The sequence below is a fragment of the Andrena cerasifolii genome, chromosome 2, assembly GCF_050908995.1.
Source record: "Andrena cerasifolii isolate SP2316 chromosome 2, iyAndCera1_principal, whole genome shotgun sequence".
NCBI classification, from domain to species: domain Eukaryota; kingdom Metazoa; phylum Arthropoda; class Insecta; order Hymenoptera; family Andrenidae; genus Andrena; species Andrena cerasifolii.
The window spans coordinates 12,165,056-12,185,553 of record NC_135119.1 but is presented as its reverse complement, the minus strand read 5'-3'; the positions used below and the strand labels follow the sequence as shown (position 1 = coordinate 12,185,553).

General features: G+C 43.2%; 1 protein-coding gene across 4 annotated transcripts in view; it reads right to left on the bottom strand.

The window, feature by feature from the left end:
- Window positions 1-346: 346 nt before the first annotated feature.
- The window catches only part of LOC143378817 (uncharacterized), a 224,597-nt gene continuing 204,445 nt past the window's right edge, over window positions 347-20,498 (bottom strand). For all 4 annotated transcript variants that reach the window (XM_076830817.1, XM_076830819.1, XM_076830816.1 and 1 more), the window contains 6 exons: window positions 17,282-17,407; window positions 16,703-16,813; window positions 15,747-15,933; window positions 9,121-9,302; window positions 3,287-3,527; window positions 347-2,849 (listed from right to left, as the gene is read on the bottom strand). In XM_076830817.1, the coding sequence (XP_076686932.1) occupies window positions 2,602-2,849; window positions 3,287-3,527; window positions 9,121-9,302; window positions 15,747-15,933; window positions 16,703-16,813; window positions 17,282-17,407 (1,095 nt within the window). In that variant the 3' untranslated portion in view covers window positions 347-2,601. The remainder of the gene's footprint in view (window positions 2,850-3,286; window positions 3,528-9,120; window positions 9,303-15,746; window positions 15,934-16,702; window positions 16,814-17,281; window positions 17,408-20,498) is intronic.

The following is a 20,498-nucleotide window of genomic DNA, read 5'->3' as shown; positions in this document are numbered from 1 at the left end:
AATAAGAAGCAACCTATGGAAAGAATGTTTCCAACTTCCAACCTTCCACTGAAATTACTCTATTTGTCTGCGGCTTCGCCTCGGCGATGCGGACATTTCTCAAATACATTTTGTCCCTCGCACCGACCATCGTTCCTTTCTCGAACCTTTAAGCCGGAGACTTTGATAGAACGAGCCCAACGTACCGTCACGTTCAGACTTTCGCCCTTATCTCGCTCCCCGGTTTGCAAATTTATTTGCGTCCCATGCGAACGCGGCTCGATTAATCAGGAACCGAAGGGATCCGCGGTGTCGCAAGCCTAATTCAACAAACGCTGGTCACCAAGGAACAGAAGGGAACAGAAAATGCGATTTACGACAACGTTTACTGACAAAAGAAAGAGAAACTTCTTACAGTAGTTGAGTTTACATAGGATAATTCCGTTGCATCTTTTTTTGTTGTTGTGTTGCGGAAGAGGGAAGGGGGAATGTGTATATACGCTTGGATTGCAAACTGCGCGGAGAATAACACCGTGATAACATCGGGCATCGAGAGCCTCGCTTCCCTCCGATAATGCGGATGCGGGGTCGCGATACCTCGAGGGGAAATCGACGTGTATAAAATACAAAACTTAATAAAAATAACCGACCGACAATGGCGGGGCTTTAATCGGCTCTGAGGAGCTCTCGTAATATAAAAAGATAGAAGATAGAAGGTAGTACGCAGATATCACAATACAGAATAAATTTACACGCGCTTCCATGCTAATGTATTAATATTAATAAGAACCAATCGCCACCCCAGACGCGTCGAGAGAGACTAGAATGATTAAGAATAAAAACGACGATTGGAAACTTACAAAAGTACAGGCTTAATTATCGATCAATCGGATATCAGTGATAATAGAGACGATAATAATAATCCTCGATACGATTAGAATGATAGGGCGATAATGGAGGAGGTTCGTCCATTTTTTTTTTTAGCTTTTTGATTGACGCAGTGCGTTACAGTGATGCGATTTTATGTACACATGCTTCGAAATGGGAAACTGTCGCGATGCAAGGCATATAAGACGAGTACAGAATGACGCCACGCGTCATTTTTGCTGTACCACGCGATTAATGTTTTCGTGATGAGATGTATAATTGATCGTTCGTATATCGGGGTTTCTCATTGGCGGAGAGTCGTTTCGTTGGAATCCAGACTTCTGTGCAATTCCACAACTGCCGTTGCCAAATAAAAACATAACTCGAAGGCGCAAATCTTCTTTCACCAATCAGACAGGTGTCTCCGTTGTATAAGAAACGCCGATAGGAACGAACATTTAATGACTGGCGCATTAATTGAAAAACGCTAGATACATAATAATACTAAACGAAATACCTTTTTAAGCTTCTTCTCCGCGTTCGAAATACAGTGAAGAATGTCTGTCGTCCTTAACTACACAGACAGTAGATTACTTTATCTTCTTAGTTGCATTGCTATCATTTTCTCTCGTTTCGTGCAAAGCGATCTCGCCTGCTTCTAAATGCCAAAACTGCTCACACACACACACACACACATGCCATTTCACACTTTCACGAGCTCACATTATACATTACGGAATGTTTGTCTCTTTCCACGTGTGTCATACTGAAGTATTGAATATTAGCACTTCTGTGAATCTTGAGAGCACCTTGAGGAGATTGCCTCTGGAAAATATTCTCGAGAGGATTCAAAAACAAAAGTATCACTGCCAAAGGTGTTCTCAATGTTTGCAATATGAGTCAACAGCTCCTAAAGCTGTCGAAATATTCTTTCCTACCAAATTTTGCTTCTCTTATCTGTTATATTAATACAAAATATTCTAGCAATGCGCTCTGGACGGAGTCTGATTTCGTTTTAACTGCCGACGAATGAATCAAGCAGTTCGTTTGATAATATCTTGAGCATCATGATTAATATTCTTTTACGTCTATTTATTGCTATCAACGTTGAAAGATTTTGCATTGCGAGTCTTTTCACTTCAATGTGAAACGAAATCTACTAAGAAACCTGACAAATTACAGAACATATACCCAAATGAAGAAGCTACCTGCACCATTGAAATAAACCTTCCCTAACCAGACTCAGAACATGACGGTGCCCTATTCGATTGAGAACCCAAAGTATTACCCAAAGAACTGCCTCGCGTCTTCATCAATCACCCTCATTCTTCGAGCTCATCCACCTGTGCCTCAACATTCCACTCATACAAACGGACTACACACAATCCAAGCTAACCAGTCGGCTGACAAACTACATCCAGCCCTGCCTATAATACCGCACACATTACTCCATAAAAAGAGAGAACACCGATGCATAGATCAGGCTCACGCATACATCAAACAATCCCCAATTTCCGACGACCCCAAACTCCATCGGAAAAGTCAGTATTCTCGGACAGTTCGGGAGCAACTGCATGCTCACCGTGTCCGACTTGTTCCGCGCCAAGTGCGCGGCAAATCCCATCTGGCCAGTCGATTAGATATCTAACTGCGCCGATCGATCGCGCGTCGATCTGTCGGGATTCGTGGCTCCCTCCGGATCCAAGAAGATCAGAATAAGCGAGACGATTTCTGAGCGATTTCCCGGGCTGATTATCAGTCAGTGCACTCGGAGGCGAAGCTCTCGAGGTCCACGTAATGTCCGTTCAGATTGTCCTCGAGCAGCTGCGCCAGGTCCCTCCTCAGGGTCTGGAATTCCGGCCTGCGGTCTGGATCGGCGTGCCAGCATCGGGATATCACCCTGAACAGCTCGCTTCGGCAGTGCGAAGGCCTCTCCAGCCGATAACCGTTCTGCACGTTCCGCATCACCTCCCGTGCCGTCATGTCCGGGTACGGTGTCGAACCTGTGGACACAGTATTTTTCCCGTCACTGACAGCCTGCGAGTAACGAGCAGCGTCGCTTCGAGGCGACCATCTCACTTCCGCTTCCGGTTAACAGAATGTCACATAATTGCGACGATAAAGGAACGTTGAAATAGATGCGAACAGTGGCGGATTTAAGAAAAAAGGCCCAGGTGGCAAACGTTCTGAGGGGCCCATTTTTCGGGAAAATGAAGAGGTAGTTTACTAAAACCGGGCAAGTGTAGTAGTACGGAAAAAAATGTAGTGCTTGGATACCTACACCTAATCATATTTTTAAGGGGGAGATGGGGCCCTGGGGGGCCTTCTGGGCAGGGGCCCAAGCGGCAACTGCTCATCAGCCGCCCTGTTAAATCCGCCACTTGTTGCGAATAGTTGGGAGGCAAAGCAATAAAATTTTGTATTACAATAGGAAGCTTACCTAGAGTGACGATCTCCCACATCAGGATCCCAAAGCTCCAGACGTCGGTCTTCGTGGTGAAGAGGGAGTAAATTAAGGACTCGGGTGCCATCCACCGGATGGGCAGGGCGTTCCTGCCGTGTCTCGTTTCGATCACCTCCCCGTCCTCGTTCGCAAATCTGGACATGCCGAAGTCCGCGATCTTGCACAGCTTGTTGTGGTCCACCAGCACGTTCCTCGCGGCCAGATCCCGATGGATGATCTGCGAAAACCATGGGCACAGGTTCATCAGCGACCGTCTCGTTTCTTTTCTCACGAAGGGACCGCAGGTGGACGTCCTGTTACGCAACCGCGTGCGACGCGGTGTCGCGTGACAGGACGCGCGAAATCGTATCCTTCGACTGGTCCCGAGCAGCCAGGAAACTCGACCATCCCAGCCTATCCGGGCGAGTTTACGAGACGAATTTTACGACGATGAGGAATCCAATCGCATAGATGGCGTAATACAGCGGCAACGTCGCGCTACTGCTTCAATGTGAAATTATTATTACACGCGCGTGATTTATCGCGTGTTTATCGCCGCGCGCCGATGCCCGCCACGGAAGCTCAGCTTTGATTTATTTCCGCGTTTACCGTCGGGCCAAAGCCACTGAAACGGAATTTACCGTCTGCGCCTCTCAAGCTGCGGGACATTTAATTATAGCCCGATGGGGATATCGAGGAACAACGTAAACTATCGAGGTACTTCAGTCTTCTCTGATTTTTCAGTCAAATATGAATAGGTATATATATATGATGCGAAATTCTATAAAATGGTCAAGAGTAAAGTTCGAAGACCCTTGGAGCTTCTATTACATCGATTATACAGGGAGTTACAGACCAATACATTCCACAAACCACTGTATTGATCTTTTTCTCTGACCTCTTGGATCATCTGTTTCCATATTCAATGATCGTCGAGATCCCCCAGCTCTAATACGAAAATGAAAACTATGTAATATGGATTTAGAACAAGCTTCTAAGCCACTGAAAATAAGGTATTTTCTCATTGATATTAAATGTACGCCGTAGAAGCTGATGACCGCACCTGAACGCTACCAACAGAGCCGAGCATTTCTCAATATCGTATTAAAAATTCTTGCTCATCGAAGGCATGGAAATTGATCGTACTTTCTACCTGTAACACCGCGATCGTAGCATAACCTGTTCCTAACTGAAACGGTCCGCCCCGAAAACCGCAGGCGCTGGCGCAGAAGAATGGTAATTTCAAGGTGTTCGGAAAATCGGAGAACGAACTCGTCGATGCTAATGAACTGTGCCAGGTTCAATGTCAAGGGGAGCTGGATACACGAGCATACGTCTTTGCCGTTTCTTTAATGACTTCATCTTCTAGATTTATGGCGGCACGGTACGAACATCGGCGGCTGGTTTTTCGAAAAGGCTCGAACGCCACTCCATTTGTCGCCCCGGCGTGCTCGCGTTTTTGCACGCGCCCGGCGTCGCTTCGCGAGAAGAAAAATACCCTCCTCGCGGCAGCAATCGAGATTTTTACACGTGCACGAGCACGTTAACGTGCCCGGCATAGTGCGATGTATTTACACGCGAGAAAAAAAATACTACCTGCTTCTACGAAACCCCTGAAATCGTCACCTCCAATTTTACTTAGAATAGACTCTGTCCACATCCACTTGTGCCAGCTGTTTCTACGACTCCATTAATAATTAGACACTTTCGTACGCGTAACGCGGATACGTAATCCCTATGCACAGCTGGGGAAAAACAATATTTGCACATACACGTATTCGTAGTCACGCTAGGTGATTTAAGGCTTCTTTTAGGTGAACATAAAATTTTATGTGGCTTGACAGGTGACAGGTAAGAATACGATTATCTACCATGTTAATTTAGATCGACGAATTCAGTGCGGTGGTTTAAGGGGACATTCTACAGTCTTGGCTGAAAATTAGGGCACTTTTCGGTGACGGTTTTTATAATGAAATAAACACCTAACGTTTTCGAACTTTTGGGCCTGCATTGTATAACTCTTGAATTACAAGAAACATTCTTTGTTATTTGTTTATTTCATTTGATTACATAAATATTTCGCAGTGAAGTTGGCGTGTTCAAAATTTTACCCCTTGCTGGCGGCTGCAATTTCGGACGACTGGATCGTGGGAAATAAAAACACCAAACATGTTTTTAATTCGCAGGAGTATGGTTATCTTGTATACCACGAAAGAACAATTTAGGACAAAAATTATTAAAAACGGCGGTTAATCACAGTGGGAAGTACCGAAAATAGCATTTTTTCTATTTAATCGATATAAAAAAGTGGGGAAATATTTTAAAAAGTTAACATATTCGCGGTAAGCGGGACGGCCATACTCTTGCCAATGAAAAATATGTTTGGTTTTTTTATTTCTGATAATTCGGTCGTCCTAAATTTCGACCGCCACCAAGGCGTCGAATTCTGAAAATCTGAAGACGCCAACTCCACTACGAAATATTTACGTAAACAAACGAAATAAACAAACAACAAAGATTCTTTCTTGTAATTCAAGAGTTACACAATATACCTAAAAAATTTCGAAAACGTTAGGTGTTTATTTCATTATAAAAACCATCACTGAAAAGTGGCCGAATTTTCAGCCGAGACTGTAGAATGTCCCCTTAAAGGTATTGCAGTAGAAACATTTTACGGTGCTATTAAAGGTATAGCACCCACCGTTTCGATATTTTATTGAAGTTATCGCGCCCGGTTCGCGTATCACCCGCAGCTTCAATTTTCAATTAACCGTACAATGTGTACCGGCCTCGAGGAGAGCTATTTCTACGAAGTCGTATGTAATCTTCGATTGAAATCGACATCCTGACTCGGTTGCTCTTAAGTCGTCCTTCCAACGACGAGCACAGGATACTGATCCCAATCGAGGCTTGGTTCGTTGCTGCTTGACGCCCCGAGCGCCTCGAGTACATGTATCTCATAACCAGTCGACGATGATGCTTAACTATTTTCCATTTTTATTTTCATAATCGGCCTCAGACTGCTTCCGATCATCTAGGAACTCTTCGGATTCAATAAAGGAACATCCTCGTGTACAACGCGTACATAAAATGATTGACGGAGCTTTACTGTCCCCCGTGCTCGCGAATCTTTGCCATTCCAGCGCTCTATCTAATAATTTAAATAAGAACAGAGACTCTTGTAGTATCTGCAACAGGAGGCTTCGCTGTATTTCATTGACATAGTATGACACTATGCAGGGCATCTATCAGTTATCTATGAAGGTAAGTGAATGATAGTTTCCTGTTATGAAAGTTCCAATGGAACTATTTCACAATGGAACTTCTCTGTCCAAACTGCAGACGGGATCAGGATTTGTTACTCTAATACTCGAATGCTTTGACGAAGCAAGTCAGCTGGGATGGATGAGGTGACCCGAGCAAACCTCGAACCAGTTATATGAATTATGGAAATGAACAACATATGTATCAGCTACTTAGAAGGCTTTTATACTGTATAATTCTACAATATGTTTTATTTTTTTTTCAACATCTGCGCTTCTCGCTTTTAATACTCAATACGTTATAGGAGATTGGGTGTTCGGAACGTTAGTCTTTATATTTCGCTTTATTCGGCCGTACGTTTTAATATCCGATAGTGATCCGTAGACGTTTGAAGCTTGAAATGAAAAGAAACCTCCGTGTTCTTTCAGCCCGCACTGAGCACTACCATCTTCTTCCAATGGGCAATTATCGTCCGCTAACTTCAGAAAATCAGCTTTCGCGCGGCGATTCCTCGAAACGATTACGCGAGCGTCGGTAATTCGACATTCGAGGAAAATAATTACGGACGTGTTTCATTTCGCTTTCGTCCTTGCGAGAACCGCGGGGATTTCCTCTAATCGATGGAATATTGTCACCACTATTGCTTTTCGCGTAAATGAAAATCTCTGTAAGTGGTATTACTACATTTTAACGTGTTAAGATCCTTGATCCTTGAAACGTCCTCGGGACTTATTTTTACGCTGCCAAGTGCAATGACTTCAATTATGAAACATTTTACACGAAGCTTTATACGTTATTAGCGAAACAGCCAGTGGCAACTCAACGTAAATTTTATTCGAACGAACGGAGGAACGTTAAGATAACATTCACTGACGCTCGTCGTCGGGAGATAAACCTTAGTGGAACTACTAAAAAAAACACGCCCATTAATTGCCGCGAGGTGTGCAAAAATATTCATTTTACGATGCAAAACGAAGAACGTCATCAATTCGTTTTATCAGCTCTGTGTCGCGCGTTATTGCCCCAGAGGTCTCGAAAACCGAACAAAGCTTTGGACGCCGCGCTAATGCTTGAATTTTCACGCTCGGAGGCGCTCCTAGGTTCTCTGATTTACGCGGACAATTTATAATCATGAGGCTATTCTTGCATCCAGGTTCCAGATATCGAAGGACTTTCTACGTACCGAATGTACACTTCACTCAAAATTGCAACACAAATAAGCTAATCAGATGGTTCAAAAGTCCTGGTGCGAAAGATTGGAACCACGAAACTAGTTTGGAAAAGAACCGTGATAAAAGGGTCCTGGTCCAAGGCAAGCTGTCTTCGAAGCCTCGACAAAAGACGTACGGTTTAATTGATACAAACACCTTTGCGTGTTCTCGCTAATGTAAGTTTATTGCGTTTTATATACACCCGCTCTCAGGGTGGTCGGACGAGTAATTCCTGAATCCGTTGCTTTTTCGACTGCCAAAACACACCACGGACCACATTTTTGCCCACTGACACGAATTCACCTGGCAAAATAATCGTTCGTCGGGTGTCCCGTCGCTCTCGAGTTCTTTACGACACTGAGGAAATATTTGCGCACAAATACCGGTGACAACCTGTTTGTCAAAAGCGTCGCTTCTTCTCTGGCGACCTTCAACCATGGCATACAGCTATCAGCGAAGGATGAAGGATCGACGAGTCTTTATCTTGAAGAACTCTGTTGGAAGCTGAACGCAAGCTGCGAGATCTATCGTTCGTTAGAAACAAGAATCTATTTTTTGACGAAGGACGCACACTGTGGCAAAATATTTGGTTTCTCAGTTGTAATATATATATTCTTTAAGGGGTCGAAACTGAGTGGAAGAGGTGGTCCGTGCAAACTTTTTAAAATTTTATGCGAACGGTTATTTTGTTTTTCTGTCGAATTCTGTATTTTTTATCCAGTCCTGTCCAAAAACCGTTTCCCCCAAAAATGGTCTTTCTTTATCTGTGATTGTAAAGTTGAAAATTTATCGCCTAAGCTAGCAACATCGTATAAATAGAAAGAATGCCTTTTACGTTACACTGATGTACAACAAAGACTATAAAATCAGGAGGGGCAAAAAATTTAATCGCAGCAGGGGAATTCCGCGAGCGAAAGACGAGTTCCATCGGCTATTTATGCAATTCTTTTTCCTTTTTACCGACCATGATTTACGGACTGATCCAGATTCAAGAAGAATTAAGAACAGGTTCGACCTGAAGTGAAGTAGCAACATCGGTGGTAATACTTCCATATAATGTCGCAATAAATAGACTGACCGTTCAGCTCCAACGCCAAGATCCTTTGGACACGCGAGGATGCAAAATCGTAATAAAGTTTCACGCAACCCCGAGTGGTCTCATAAAAGTGATCGAAATACAGATAAGAGCAGCGTTCGTTCATAAAAGAGAAGGATCCACCCTGGATATCTCAAACTTCTTGAATCCTCAGTCCTACTTCATTTCATTTATCTATTTCACAGCAGAATCGAAGAAAAAAATTTTCTACCAACGTTAGCATTAAAAAAGGACCGTAAAAACCGAGACGGAAAACTCACCTTTTTCGATGCTAGATACTCCATGCCTCTGGCCACGCAGTACCCGAAAACAGTGAGATCCCTGGACGTGAGTGCTGCGGAGTCCTCGCTGAAGTTGTAGAAGTCCTGCCTGGTACGGTGATCACGCAGGTACGCCAGCAATTTCCCGTACATCACGTACTCAAGTATGAGATAATGAGGCTCTGCAAACAAGCGCGATTACATAATTAATTTCAGCCTACCTGGCCCCCTAAAGTATCGTGAAATTGCAGTTTGGCCAACATTAACCGCGGGCAGAGGAGAGAAGCGTGCAAAGGATTAGAGGACCACATGGTGAGAATATGAAGGGCTGTACTGTAGGGAGGCTCTTAAAGTAATTTAACCGGAGCACTTTCGGGCCCCCGTGGGTAGTATCCGGCTGATTGTAACTTATGGGCCCACTTTTGCTGGCCCCCCGAGCTCGTAACTTTCATATTAGGCTAGCATTACCGGCCTCCTAATAACTTCGGTTTGTTAAGAAGCGTTTCTTTTCTTCTGGACATTCGCCCCCCGCCGGAGGAGCCTTACAGCATGTCACAATATTTGCATGGCAGGACGTGCGCTGATATTCATAATTATTCGAGCTACAGTGAGCTCGGACTTAACAGCAGGCATACAGTACTTCGTCGAGTCGACGACTTTATTCTTGGCAGATGAATTATACGCATTATGGCACGAACACAGAAAGGGCAGTGAAATTCATTTAACCCTTCGTGGTCACGCGGGGTGTATCGCACCCCAGGCAATTTTTGTTTTCATTGCCAATATTTCTGTAAGTGTTTAGACCTTAATATTAAATTTAAAGATCTGGTGAATTTAAAAAAAAATCGCTGTTTCTATTACTATTTTTTTTACCTACAAATTTCGTCGTTTCGAAATTAACATTTCTAGAAATAAAACTATTACAGCACGATTGTATAGCGAATGTATAATTATCACTGGAAAATTAAAAGATTAAAAAATACGAAAATGGTAACACAAAATGACGCTGGAGTGCAGTGAACCCCATGCGACCAATTTGTGATTATAAGGTGTGACCACGAAGGGTTAAAGTTTGTCGAATTCGAAACCCTGGTCTGAAATATGCAATCTGTGGCTCTAAGGGTTCGAGGTCGTCTGCCCGACCCTCGGTAGATGCATCGTTTTGTAATTACGTAATTTTAACAAGTTAGATGTAAGTGAATAATTATAAATTATTGCCGCAAGCAAAACACGCGCGTAGGGCTGCTTTGCATAATCTAATGCAAACGACTGTCTGCTTGTTGGACAATTAGTTTCTTGGATAGCTGCCAATTAGTTTACATATATTCATGAGTACCATTTTCTGTCACTTGCGGCTTTAAAATGCGAGAAGGCTACCTACTGTTTATAGAGGAATTTTCAGATAGGTCTGAAACTGCAACGATGACGTCTCATTCTACTGAATTCTAATAATACCATTCTTGCACAGACACCAAACGTGTTCTATCATCGTGGCCGAGTGATTTCTTGAAGAATTGTAATCACACGAGTTTGACAAAAAAAACTCGTGTGTCACGATTAAAACAATAACTTTGGAGTCGCTTAATTCGATGCCCGTGACAGTGGGCGTTTGAATGCTATCATTTAACGCCGAACGAAGCGTGAATATATAAATGTATAATATCTTCCTACAAGTTCTTGTTCCCGACTCGTTGCTCGAGCTTTTTAGCATAAAACGAGAGGCTAGGATTTTACGAGACTCGCACGTGCCTGTAACTCCGTGTTTCCCAGAATCATTGGTGGTATGAGAAATGGACTGTCCGTTAGATGAAACAGCGCACCTCTTTCCATGAACATGACAATACTAGGGCCGGAACATTCTTCTTCTCGAGGTCTAATATAAAGCAATGATACGGGCCCTTGTTAGCAATCACCACAATGAAAATTATTAGTTTCAAATTAATACCACTCCCCAGAACCGGGAGCATCGTTCCCGGTATTATTTGCAGCATAAGAAGCGCCAGAGCTGCGTTCCAGTAATTAAATGTCCATCATCGAGGGATTAATTCGTTTCAGACGTCAAGGAATGCCAAAGAAATTCGTACTTTGCACCTGGCTGGCCCGAACGCGGTGCAACGAAACAGAAACACCACGATGGGACGAATAAACGATACTCTGCAACGTCGAAGCGGATCGCTGACATTTGTCATCGACAACCGGTGGCCCTCGCGTAATGATCGCCACGCGCGATAGTTTATGGCGGAAGAAAGAGGTTGCAATAACCGCGGGGCTGTGGCTGGATCAGAAGATACGGCGGAAAGTCGGGCCTTAATGTTGCTCCTAATTCATACTCGCTAAAGCGTCGAGGAATCTCGTTCCCCGCGAATAAATAAGTCGAGCCTCGATTAGACCGTAAAGGAACGAAAAAATGATCGAGGAAAAAGAGAGGGATCCACGGATTCTTCGAGGGCCCGCGGAGACTCAGCGGCCCCATGCGACACAGCTTCTTCGTTCTGAATTAATCTTTAACCGTCCACGGTGAATGAAGCTATCAAATGTGATGTTGAAATATCGAGAGTCTTCAGGAATTTCGATATGTGCCTAAAATCCTTTGGAATTAATACAGTAATCTCAGTTCTGAGGCTCTCGTCTTATAATTTTTCTTTTTTTCTAGGTCTAGGTAGATGGTAAGAAGATATTAGACAGTGAGGAATAGCATGCAGAAGAGTAAGAGAAGCTCGGGAGCACAGAATATTCTCGACACCCCTCTAGGTGGCATTTGAATTGTATTTTATTCCTTTATTGAACGAAGAAAATAATGGAACTCCTTGGAGCTGGGTGTGACGTTTCACGAACGTTTGATGCAGCGTAGTATTTTTTACGTTTTTGTCGAAAGTCGTTAGAAAGGACGTAAGCTGTGACGAGAGTCGAGCGTCAAGGGACGGAAACGTCGCTCGAGAGGAATTCGAACGCGCCCACCAGGGCCGAAACGATAAATACAGGGGGGAGCCGGAGATTCAGATGCCGTAAATCTTGCGAGTAGGTCCTCGCAGGCGTGTTTTTTCTTCCATGCAACCGGGACGAGGAGTCCTTCAAGGAGGTGCGCCAAAGGCGAACACGCTTCGTCCTCCGTGGACCCTAATAATCGTGGGCAATTACTGGAACGACCCTATCGAGTTGAATTTGTTTTTTTTTTACAACCGTGCGTGGCGTGGAAGTTTGAATTTTTTAGGGAAAACTCTGAGGCATTCCCTTTTGGAAATTTGCATAAGAAAAAAGATACTTAGAGATACATTTCAATATCTTTCTGCCTATTCGTCTTCTATATCTGTCCGATGAATACAATCGATTCTCCCTGATTTTTAGGCTCTTAAGTGGAAGACTAAGAAAGTAGTTAGTCCTTTTAAGGCCACGCGAAGCATTGAGTTCTCCTAATCTTTTCGAGAACTTATTCCACGAAGAAGGGTTAAATTTCACGTTACTACTAGACGAGCTCCCCACGCATTAGCATACAATCGCGAAAAAGAATAGTGCACGCATAAGTATCGAGGGGGGGAAGAACGGAGCAACGTCAAATCCAGATCGACGTTCATGGGGGCCGATCGTATCGATACCGGTATCCTCTCCCTCAACCCCATAGGGACGATCATTTCGCAGACTTAATAGACGTATTGTGCCATGAGGATCGTCGCCATGGGGACGCGTATGGAAATTTATACGATGAGAGAGACGATACCGACGAGCCAGCAACGAAAGACGTATAATGGGCCTTCCCTTCAGCTCCGCCGAGACTAAAACCACCAGATTGTCTCTTGTCCGGAGTTTTGATGTCTCAAGCACACATTTGTCGTTAATGGCAAAATGTGTCCGTGTGACGAAACGCGGGTAACATTGCAGCGGTCCACATGCTCCAAAGATGCCAGCAAAAATGTGAGGCGAACTGAGAAGTCTCTGAAGAATGAGCTGCGTTAAGAAGTAGTATCGCTAACATATTATTACAATTTATACTGAAACGCCTGTTTATCCGTTTATTACACCGAACACAATCATCGTCCATTAAATTCTCCCCTGCAGCTACGCAGAATCAATAATCGAAAACAAGAAAACACTTTGTTAGTACTTTGATTTAACGTTATGTCACGCTGATTATCCCGTTTCTAATAGCCAACGTTCTATTATATAGCAATTATCTAGAAAATGAAGATTGACAGACAGGTAACCGTTGCCGATTTTCCATCGCAGTTTCTTGGTGCGTGAAATTCCCATCGCAATGTTGCACGGTGATATTCTTCTTTTTCACACTCGGCGACGTAATTCAATATAACGCGACACGCTTGAATCGGAATGTGCTGAAGTTTGCGAAAATCAATGGAATGGCGAACGAGAGCGACGAATAAGTGGTGCATTCCTTCGAGCAGGTAAAACAAGTATTCAAAGTAATTTAAACTGCTCTTGCGACGCGTAACGTGAAATTCGTCTCCGCACCTGCCTCATTACGTATTCTACGATCAATGAAAAGTCCTATCCAATAATGTTCACAATTAGTTGTCTCATTATCCACGACAGACTGCGTAGAACTCGTTAATCTGTCCGTGTCGACTTTGCGGAGGCTGATTCGCCAGAGCCATTGCTCAATTACCAGCGGGATGACGGGGAGTAAACAGCCAGCAAGCTCGTCCAGGAGGACGAGGATCGATCCATTCCTTTTATTTGCAAAACAATAGCGCACGCGTGTAAATATAATTACGGTGGCCGCGCATGGACGAAGAAGAAGACAGCCGACGGTTGTCGCTGACTCAAAGACGAGGAATGCTCCTCTCGCGACTCCCTAACGATGACTTCAATATGCATTACGCGGCGATTCGCGGCACGATACGATCTTGGGACGATGGTCGAAAACGTGGAATCGTAAATAAATTGAAGATACATCAGTTTGTCGCGAGATAAGCCCGATTTGAGCTGTAATTGCGCTTCGAACACGTTGCTGCTGCACGTTTTATGCACGTGGTCTATAAGATTGTTGATGTTTCGCGACTCTAATGGCATCGCGCACAAAACTCCGCCCCCCGACATAGCAATTATTTTGAAATAATTAAGAAACTGAGGCTACTTTGTCAATAAAATTAATGAAGCTCGCGCAAGGAGGTGGTACGCCTTGTTACTTACACGAAAACTTCTCGGATAAAGTAATCCTGTTAGCCTGTGAAAATGAATTTTGAATCTGTTCATAAGCTGCGTCGATTCTACCACTTCATTGGAAGGCGTTAAACTTGGACAAATTCCAAGCTTGCTGCTTACTGTGCAAATATTGTGAAGTCAAGAATTTTGAAGGTTACAAGGAACTTAGTGCGACTTTTACAGAATTTTATAACGATCGTTGCAAAAAATTCAAGGGGCAAACAGCTGGCGTAGCACACTCGATGCCACGTTTTAAGCAAACGAACCACCTGTTCAAGGCTTCATTACTTAATCATCATAAGCTGCAATCTGCGGGTTCTCAGTAAGAGTGCCGGCACTTAAAACACTGCTAGTTTTTATATAGTTTTACGTCGCCGATGTCCATGCAGGCAAGGTCGGGGATAAGTGATTCGCATACTCGGTTACGAAGTAGGATGGCTTTAAAGATGCAGATGCAAAAAGGAGCGCGAATCCTAATATGCTGGTGGCAAATTATTATATGCCGCGTCTGCTGATGAATTCATGGTCTGACTCACGGTTTCATTCAATATGGAGGCATGCATATGGAGTTTGGCGAGAATGTGCAAGGCAAAGATGATTCTAGTTAACCTACCGTTATCATGGATTAAAAATCCAGCATTTTAAAAGGGTATTACACACAAAAATTCGATTTTTTTTTTGATTTTATAATACTTTGGGATTACGAAAATATGTCGCTAAAATATTAAGGTGAAATTCGTAAAACTCCCAGAGTTATAGGGGCTTAAGGCCGCAGCGTGGCACGTAATAGTTCCCTCGACCCTTGTATCTAAAGAGGCTATGACTGCCAGCAGAGAAGAGAGAGCTGCCTAACGTGATTTTTTTTTAAGCTGAGGAAGGTTTCCTCCACGGTCCTAGTATAGCAGATTAGGGGCAAGTTACAGAAATTAATCGTTATCTACCGTAACTTAAATCGTATAGGTCGCAACTGCATGAAAAACTTTAAACACGTTTCTCTCGAAACAAATTATTCAGATCGGGCGCATTTTTTTCTCAAAAACTACTGGACCGATTGAGCTAAAATTTTACACACATTCAAAGTGAATGTGTACCTACAGCCCGTAGCAGAATTACGTCAATAGTTTCGATACAATCCCCCAGACCCCCTACTCCTTATTTCAGTTCAAGAAAAGTCGAAAAAATCGAATATCAATTTTGTAAACACCTGTGATTTCGGTAACAATGTCCGGACCTGGTTACGACGGGTTTGATGACATGACCTGCGCTTCGGAGTGTAACTTGTACAATTTTCAAAATAATGCATTGCAAAAACTTGTGCTGATAGTTTAAACGCTACTAAATATGTGTGCAAAACCCCTGCCCTGTAGGTGTGATAGGTTTTTCAAAATTAATTTCCAAATATCACCGTCGAAAACGAGTGTCTAGGGTGTAATACCCCCTTAAGCATCTCTCGAAAAGTTAGAGCTTACCTTGCTCGGTGCAACAACCGAGGAGTGTCACAACGTTGGGATGACTGCCAAGCTGCTGCATAATTTCCAGCTCTCGAACTAGATCCTCCTTCTCCCGGTCGGAAGCACCTTCTTTGACAGTTTTGACGGCCACTAACCGAGTGGTTCCTTGATGGCCGGTCAGATCGTCGGCTTCAGCCTTCCAGACCTGAATGATTGAAAAATATCGCCTAAACACAACTTTCTAACAGGATTTTAATTATCAGCCTCGCCTTTTACGTAAAACAAGCGTTAGCCGTTCCGTACAGTACCACATAACTCTCCCTGTACAAAAAATTATATAATAAATTACTATTATCTAAGTGAACAGTCTTCAAGTCGCGTAATGCGTTTCCCGTTTTAATTAAAGTACCCTTAAACACCGCGAGAGAGTGCAATTCATCTCGAATCACTGTTATCTACAAGTGAAGAATTCGACAAAATTCCAGAAAGTATTATGCAAGAAGTAATTGTACAATTGTAAAATTCATGGTAGATAATCGTTTATGTAATCCGCGAGATGCTACTTAATTGGGGACGTACGTAACGAACATCCAAACGATCACTAAACTGGTAAACCCAACAAATTTCAAATTCCTGGCAAAGTATTTAACGAGTACGCGAATTACAGTTGAGTGCATAAGATTATGCAAGCGACGATTGTCTCTGGCGAACCGTGCACCTATACTTCGTGTCTAAAAAAATTAGTTGCTAAATTATGTAACTTGAAATTCCAGGTAATCCAGGTCCTCCCACGAAAGCACGGATTGCGACGCGCCATTTGTTTCCTTTGGGACTTCAAGGCAATTTCCTTTTAGAAAAATTCGCGGTTCTGCGAGGGCCGAGCGTTTCGTGTTCACGCGCGGCGATTTATTATCGCGCGGGGGTCGGGTGCCTCAGCGTTTCGGTTTCGTTCAAAGCAGAAGATAATGCCTTACCTGGCCGAAGTTTCCTTGGCCGAGGACCGTCTGTAACCTAAGCTTATCTCTAGGAAACTCCCATCTGGATTCTTGCGACGGCGGAGGCGGAGGTTTCTCCGCTTCGTGACACTGGGCAGAGGAAAAAAGCCGGTATTGAGTTGCGAATGATAATTATTTAAAAGTGCCTGACGAATAAATCTGCGGGCTGAAGGGTCCCTTTGAAGTTTCGCGACTCTAGTGGAAACACGCGCAGAATCCTGCCCGTCGACATAGCAATTATTTTCAAATAATTAAAGAGCTAAGGCTATTTGTCAATAACAATTAATGAAGCTCGCGCAAGAAGGTGGCACGCCTTGTTTTGCAATTGTCCAGTTTGAGACTTAAATTATGAATAAAAACTCGACATGATTTTAAGAACTCCTGGGATGGGGTCCTTGTTTTACGAGTAAAGTAACCACCCCTATTTAACGAGTTACACTGTGCTACAGGATCGATCCACCGTGTCATGTATCCCCTTTTTGTTGCGGCTGGAAAAGCTTGCTTGTGATTAAATATATTCAATCGTTAGAATTTATTTTACAGGAAAGCTGTGCTTACCAAGTGCTGTATCCTCGGTAATTTTGTTATTGCTTTTTCAATGGAAGTCTTGAAGTCGCCGTTTTCAAGATCCAGCGCGTCCTTCCGGCAGCTTATCTCCGACGATGTGTCCGACTCCTCGAGCACCTGTGCATAATTACCGTCATCACGTAGCACATTTTACCCGTAAAAATTTCCTTGTTAATTACACGCTTCACCGAGTGTTATATTATTTCGTTAGAACGGAGAATTCGTACGGACAAATTGGACGCGAATGCTACAGATAATTCGCGGCTCGGCGGACTTGCAAATACGCAAAACGGCCAGTGAATATCGCGAAGCCGATAAAAACCAACTTTGACGCAAATACAAAAGAAATACCTACGTGGCTGTTTGCATTTTTCATTCGAGAGTGACGTGTGAAATGGCTCGCATTGGTCATCAAACGTGAACGTATTTCATTTACAGTGCTTTTATTTGTATTATTATCAAACCTTTGAGCTTCCAGGTTAATCCGCGGAATTCCTTTGCTAACTTTTAACAGACGTGGTCTCCTGAATAGATTGCTCGCTTGAAAACTAGGTCACCCCATTGTTTTGCAATGAGACTCGATATCGAAGCGCGCAGGACACGTTCGATTCTTTTTTTTTTTCGAGGAAGCCCTCAAACGGGTTTGTCCACCGTTTATTCATTTGGTCCTTGCACCTTTTCTTCTTCCCTTCCTCCGCCAGCTTTCTTTTTTACCTTCACGTGACCCTTTGTACCACCGTGCAACTTTACACTCATGAATGTCCAGTTAACTTGAAATTTATACCCACGACTTTTACGACCCCTTTCGCTAAAAATACTCGAGTTGTCCCAAATATCTCACGGATCGAACACAACTGCGAAAGCGCGCGCGCGCCCATGAGCGTACTTTCGGGAAGAAGAAGCGAAACGGCATTGACCTCCGCCGCGCGAAGAAATACGTCTCTCTTATTCAAGCATCCTACTGATCAAAGCCGCGAATGATAAGCTAAGCCGCTGCAGCTTCGTGAATGAATCGTCCCCGATGAATTTCAATTGTCCAGCGATCGAGCTCGAGTTCGCTGCATCCTCTTAACGAGATGAGCGCAATTAAACACTCGTTAAAGACAATGGCGTGAACCATCGTTTCATTATATAATTCTGCTTCTATTTTCCCACTGGCTTGAGCCATCGCACTATCGAATGGATCAAAGGAAAACAGACAATCGTTTTCATACAATGAACCTTACGATCGTGATTGTCGACTGAACGATCATTCACGATGAATCATTGGCGAACCTTCGTGAAACAAGTTTTTTTGAAAACAGCTGACGATCAGGTTACATCCCACTCATTTTTATACCCTGTCAATTAGTGTACATATCCGATAAGAATTTTGACACTTCGATAGAAAGTTACGATATCAAAGCCTAGCATATTTACTACTTGAAAATCGCGCTGGCCTCGAAAATCAGCGTTCAAAATAACAAACTAAGGTCGTGCCTTAACGGAACCCGGATCTAAAGATTTTGATGGATAATAATAATAGATAGACGTCCAAGGACACACACAAAGGAAATATCAGTTTTGAAACGGAGTCCTGTTATAACGACCCGCAAACTTTCCATTACCAAAGGCCTCCAGAACACGGTCATTAATAAAACTTCAAAGTATCTACTTCCTAGTGCTTATGCCATTTCCCTCGCAAGAAGCAATCGTTCAGCAAGCCCGAGCCTCGATGATCCACGGAATACACGCCAACTGGAGCTCACCGCGGTCGTCAAGCCGCGATTCCACTCCAATTAATTTCTCGCGCACGACTCCGTGTCGTGGCGGCACTTTCCAACCAATTATCGGTACAGCTGGACGGTACACGCGGGATGATTTCGTGGCCAGGAGATAACACGAAAAGTCTCGGTTAATGGCTGGATGATAAATGCCCTGACTCGATGATAATACGCAGGCTGCGTAACGGTACATAAGTGGCATGCGATTTCGCGTCTCGATTTAACGATCATCAGCCAGATACGCGTTACGGTACACAAGTGTAAATCAAAGGTTTTTTTTTGTCGAGATAACGTTCTCGGTCAGCAGGGCCGAATGGAAATTACAACCGGCAGGCGAGATTCCCAGGGAATAAAAATGAAACGCTATTGGGGTTCAAGGGTATCATTTAAAGCGGGTGGAAGATTCGCCTTGATTCACTGAATCGATCAAATACGGCTAACGCACTGTACTTAAATATTTATGAAGCTTCCTCGAGGAAGATTCCAAACGAAATGTAGTCGTGATATGTTTGTTCCGATCTGTTTCACCTAGAAACTCGAAGGAAGCCACGTGAAAATCGATATTGGAGATTAAGAAGATTGCTATGTTTTATATTTATTTTATATTTATTTTAATTATTATATTTTATATTATATTTGAAGCTACTGTATTTTTATGTTCTTAAGGGGCCTTTCCACTGTGACGCCCTGATAAAGTACCGCTGTTTGGAACTTTTTTTTGTCACAAAAAGAATGTGTTTACTAAATTGAAGTTTTTTCTATTTATTCATATGTGTTTACAGAATTAAAAAAATTTCATTTTTTCTAACGCTTGCTCGCCCCAAAATAAGGGGGTGTAATATGCGCTGTGAAAAAAAGAAGCCTCGACTGCATGGTCGATTCTGAAGGAACCATGTATCTGGGACGGTGGTATCAGAGAGGTTTGTAATCAGTATGACTGTCGCTGTGGCCTGAACTAGAATCACACATTTTCGTTGCTTGTTTCTCATCTGTTGCGTCGCAGAATGATTAAAAAATTTAGCTAATTTCGATAGTTCAACTTTGGACGTCCGCCATTTTGTTAATTCTTCATCGACCTAATTAATCTTAGTCCCTGCCATAGCGACAGTCATACAGATTACAAATCTTTCTGGTTTTTTGTATCAGACACACGGTTATTCCAAATTCGACCACACAGTCGAGGCGTCTTTTACTTTACAGCGCATATTATTCCCACTTGTTTTGGCGCAAGCAAACATTAAAAAAATATGAAAAAAATAATTTTGTATTTTCAAAGCACGTAGGGGAGACCGGGGTAGGTTGTAACACGGGGTAAATTGTAACATAAGTAAAATCTTTTGAACGACAAATCTGGTAACCCACAGCATGCGAGAGTTGCTTGACGATATTAGCACTGTCGGTTTTAGTAACACAAACGAGCGTTATTTATTCATTTTGTGGTTATA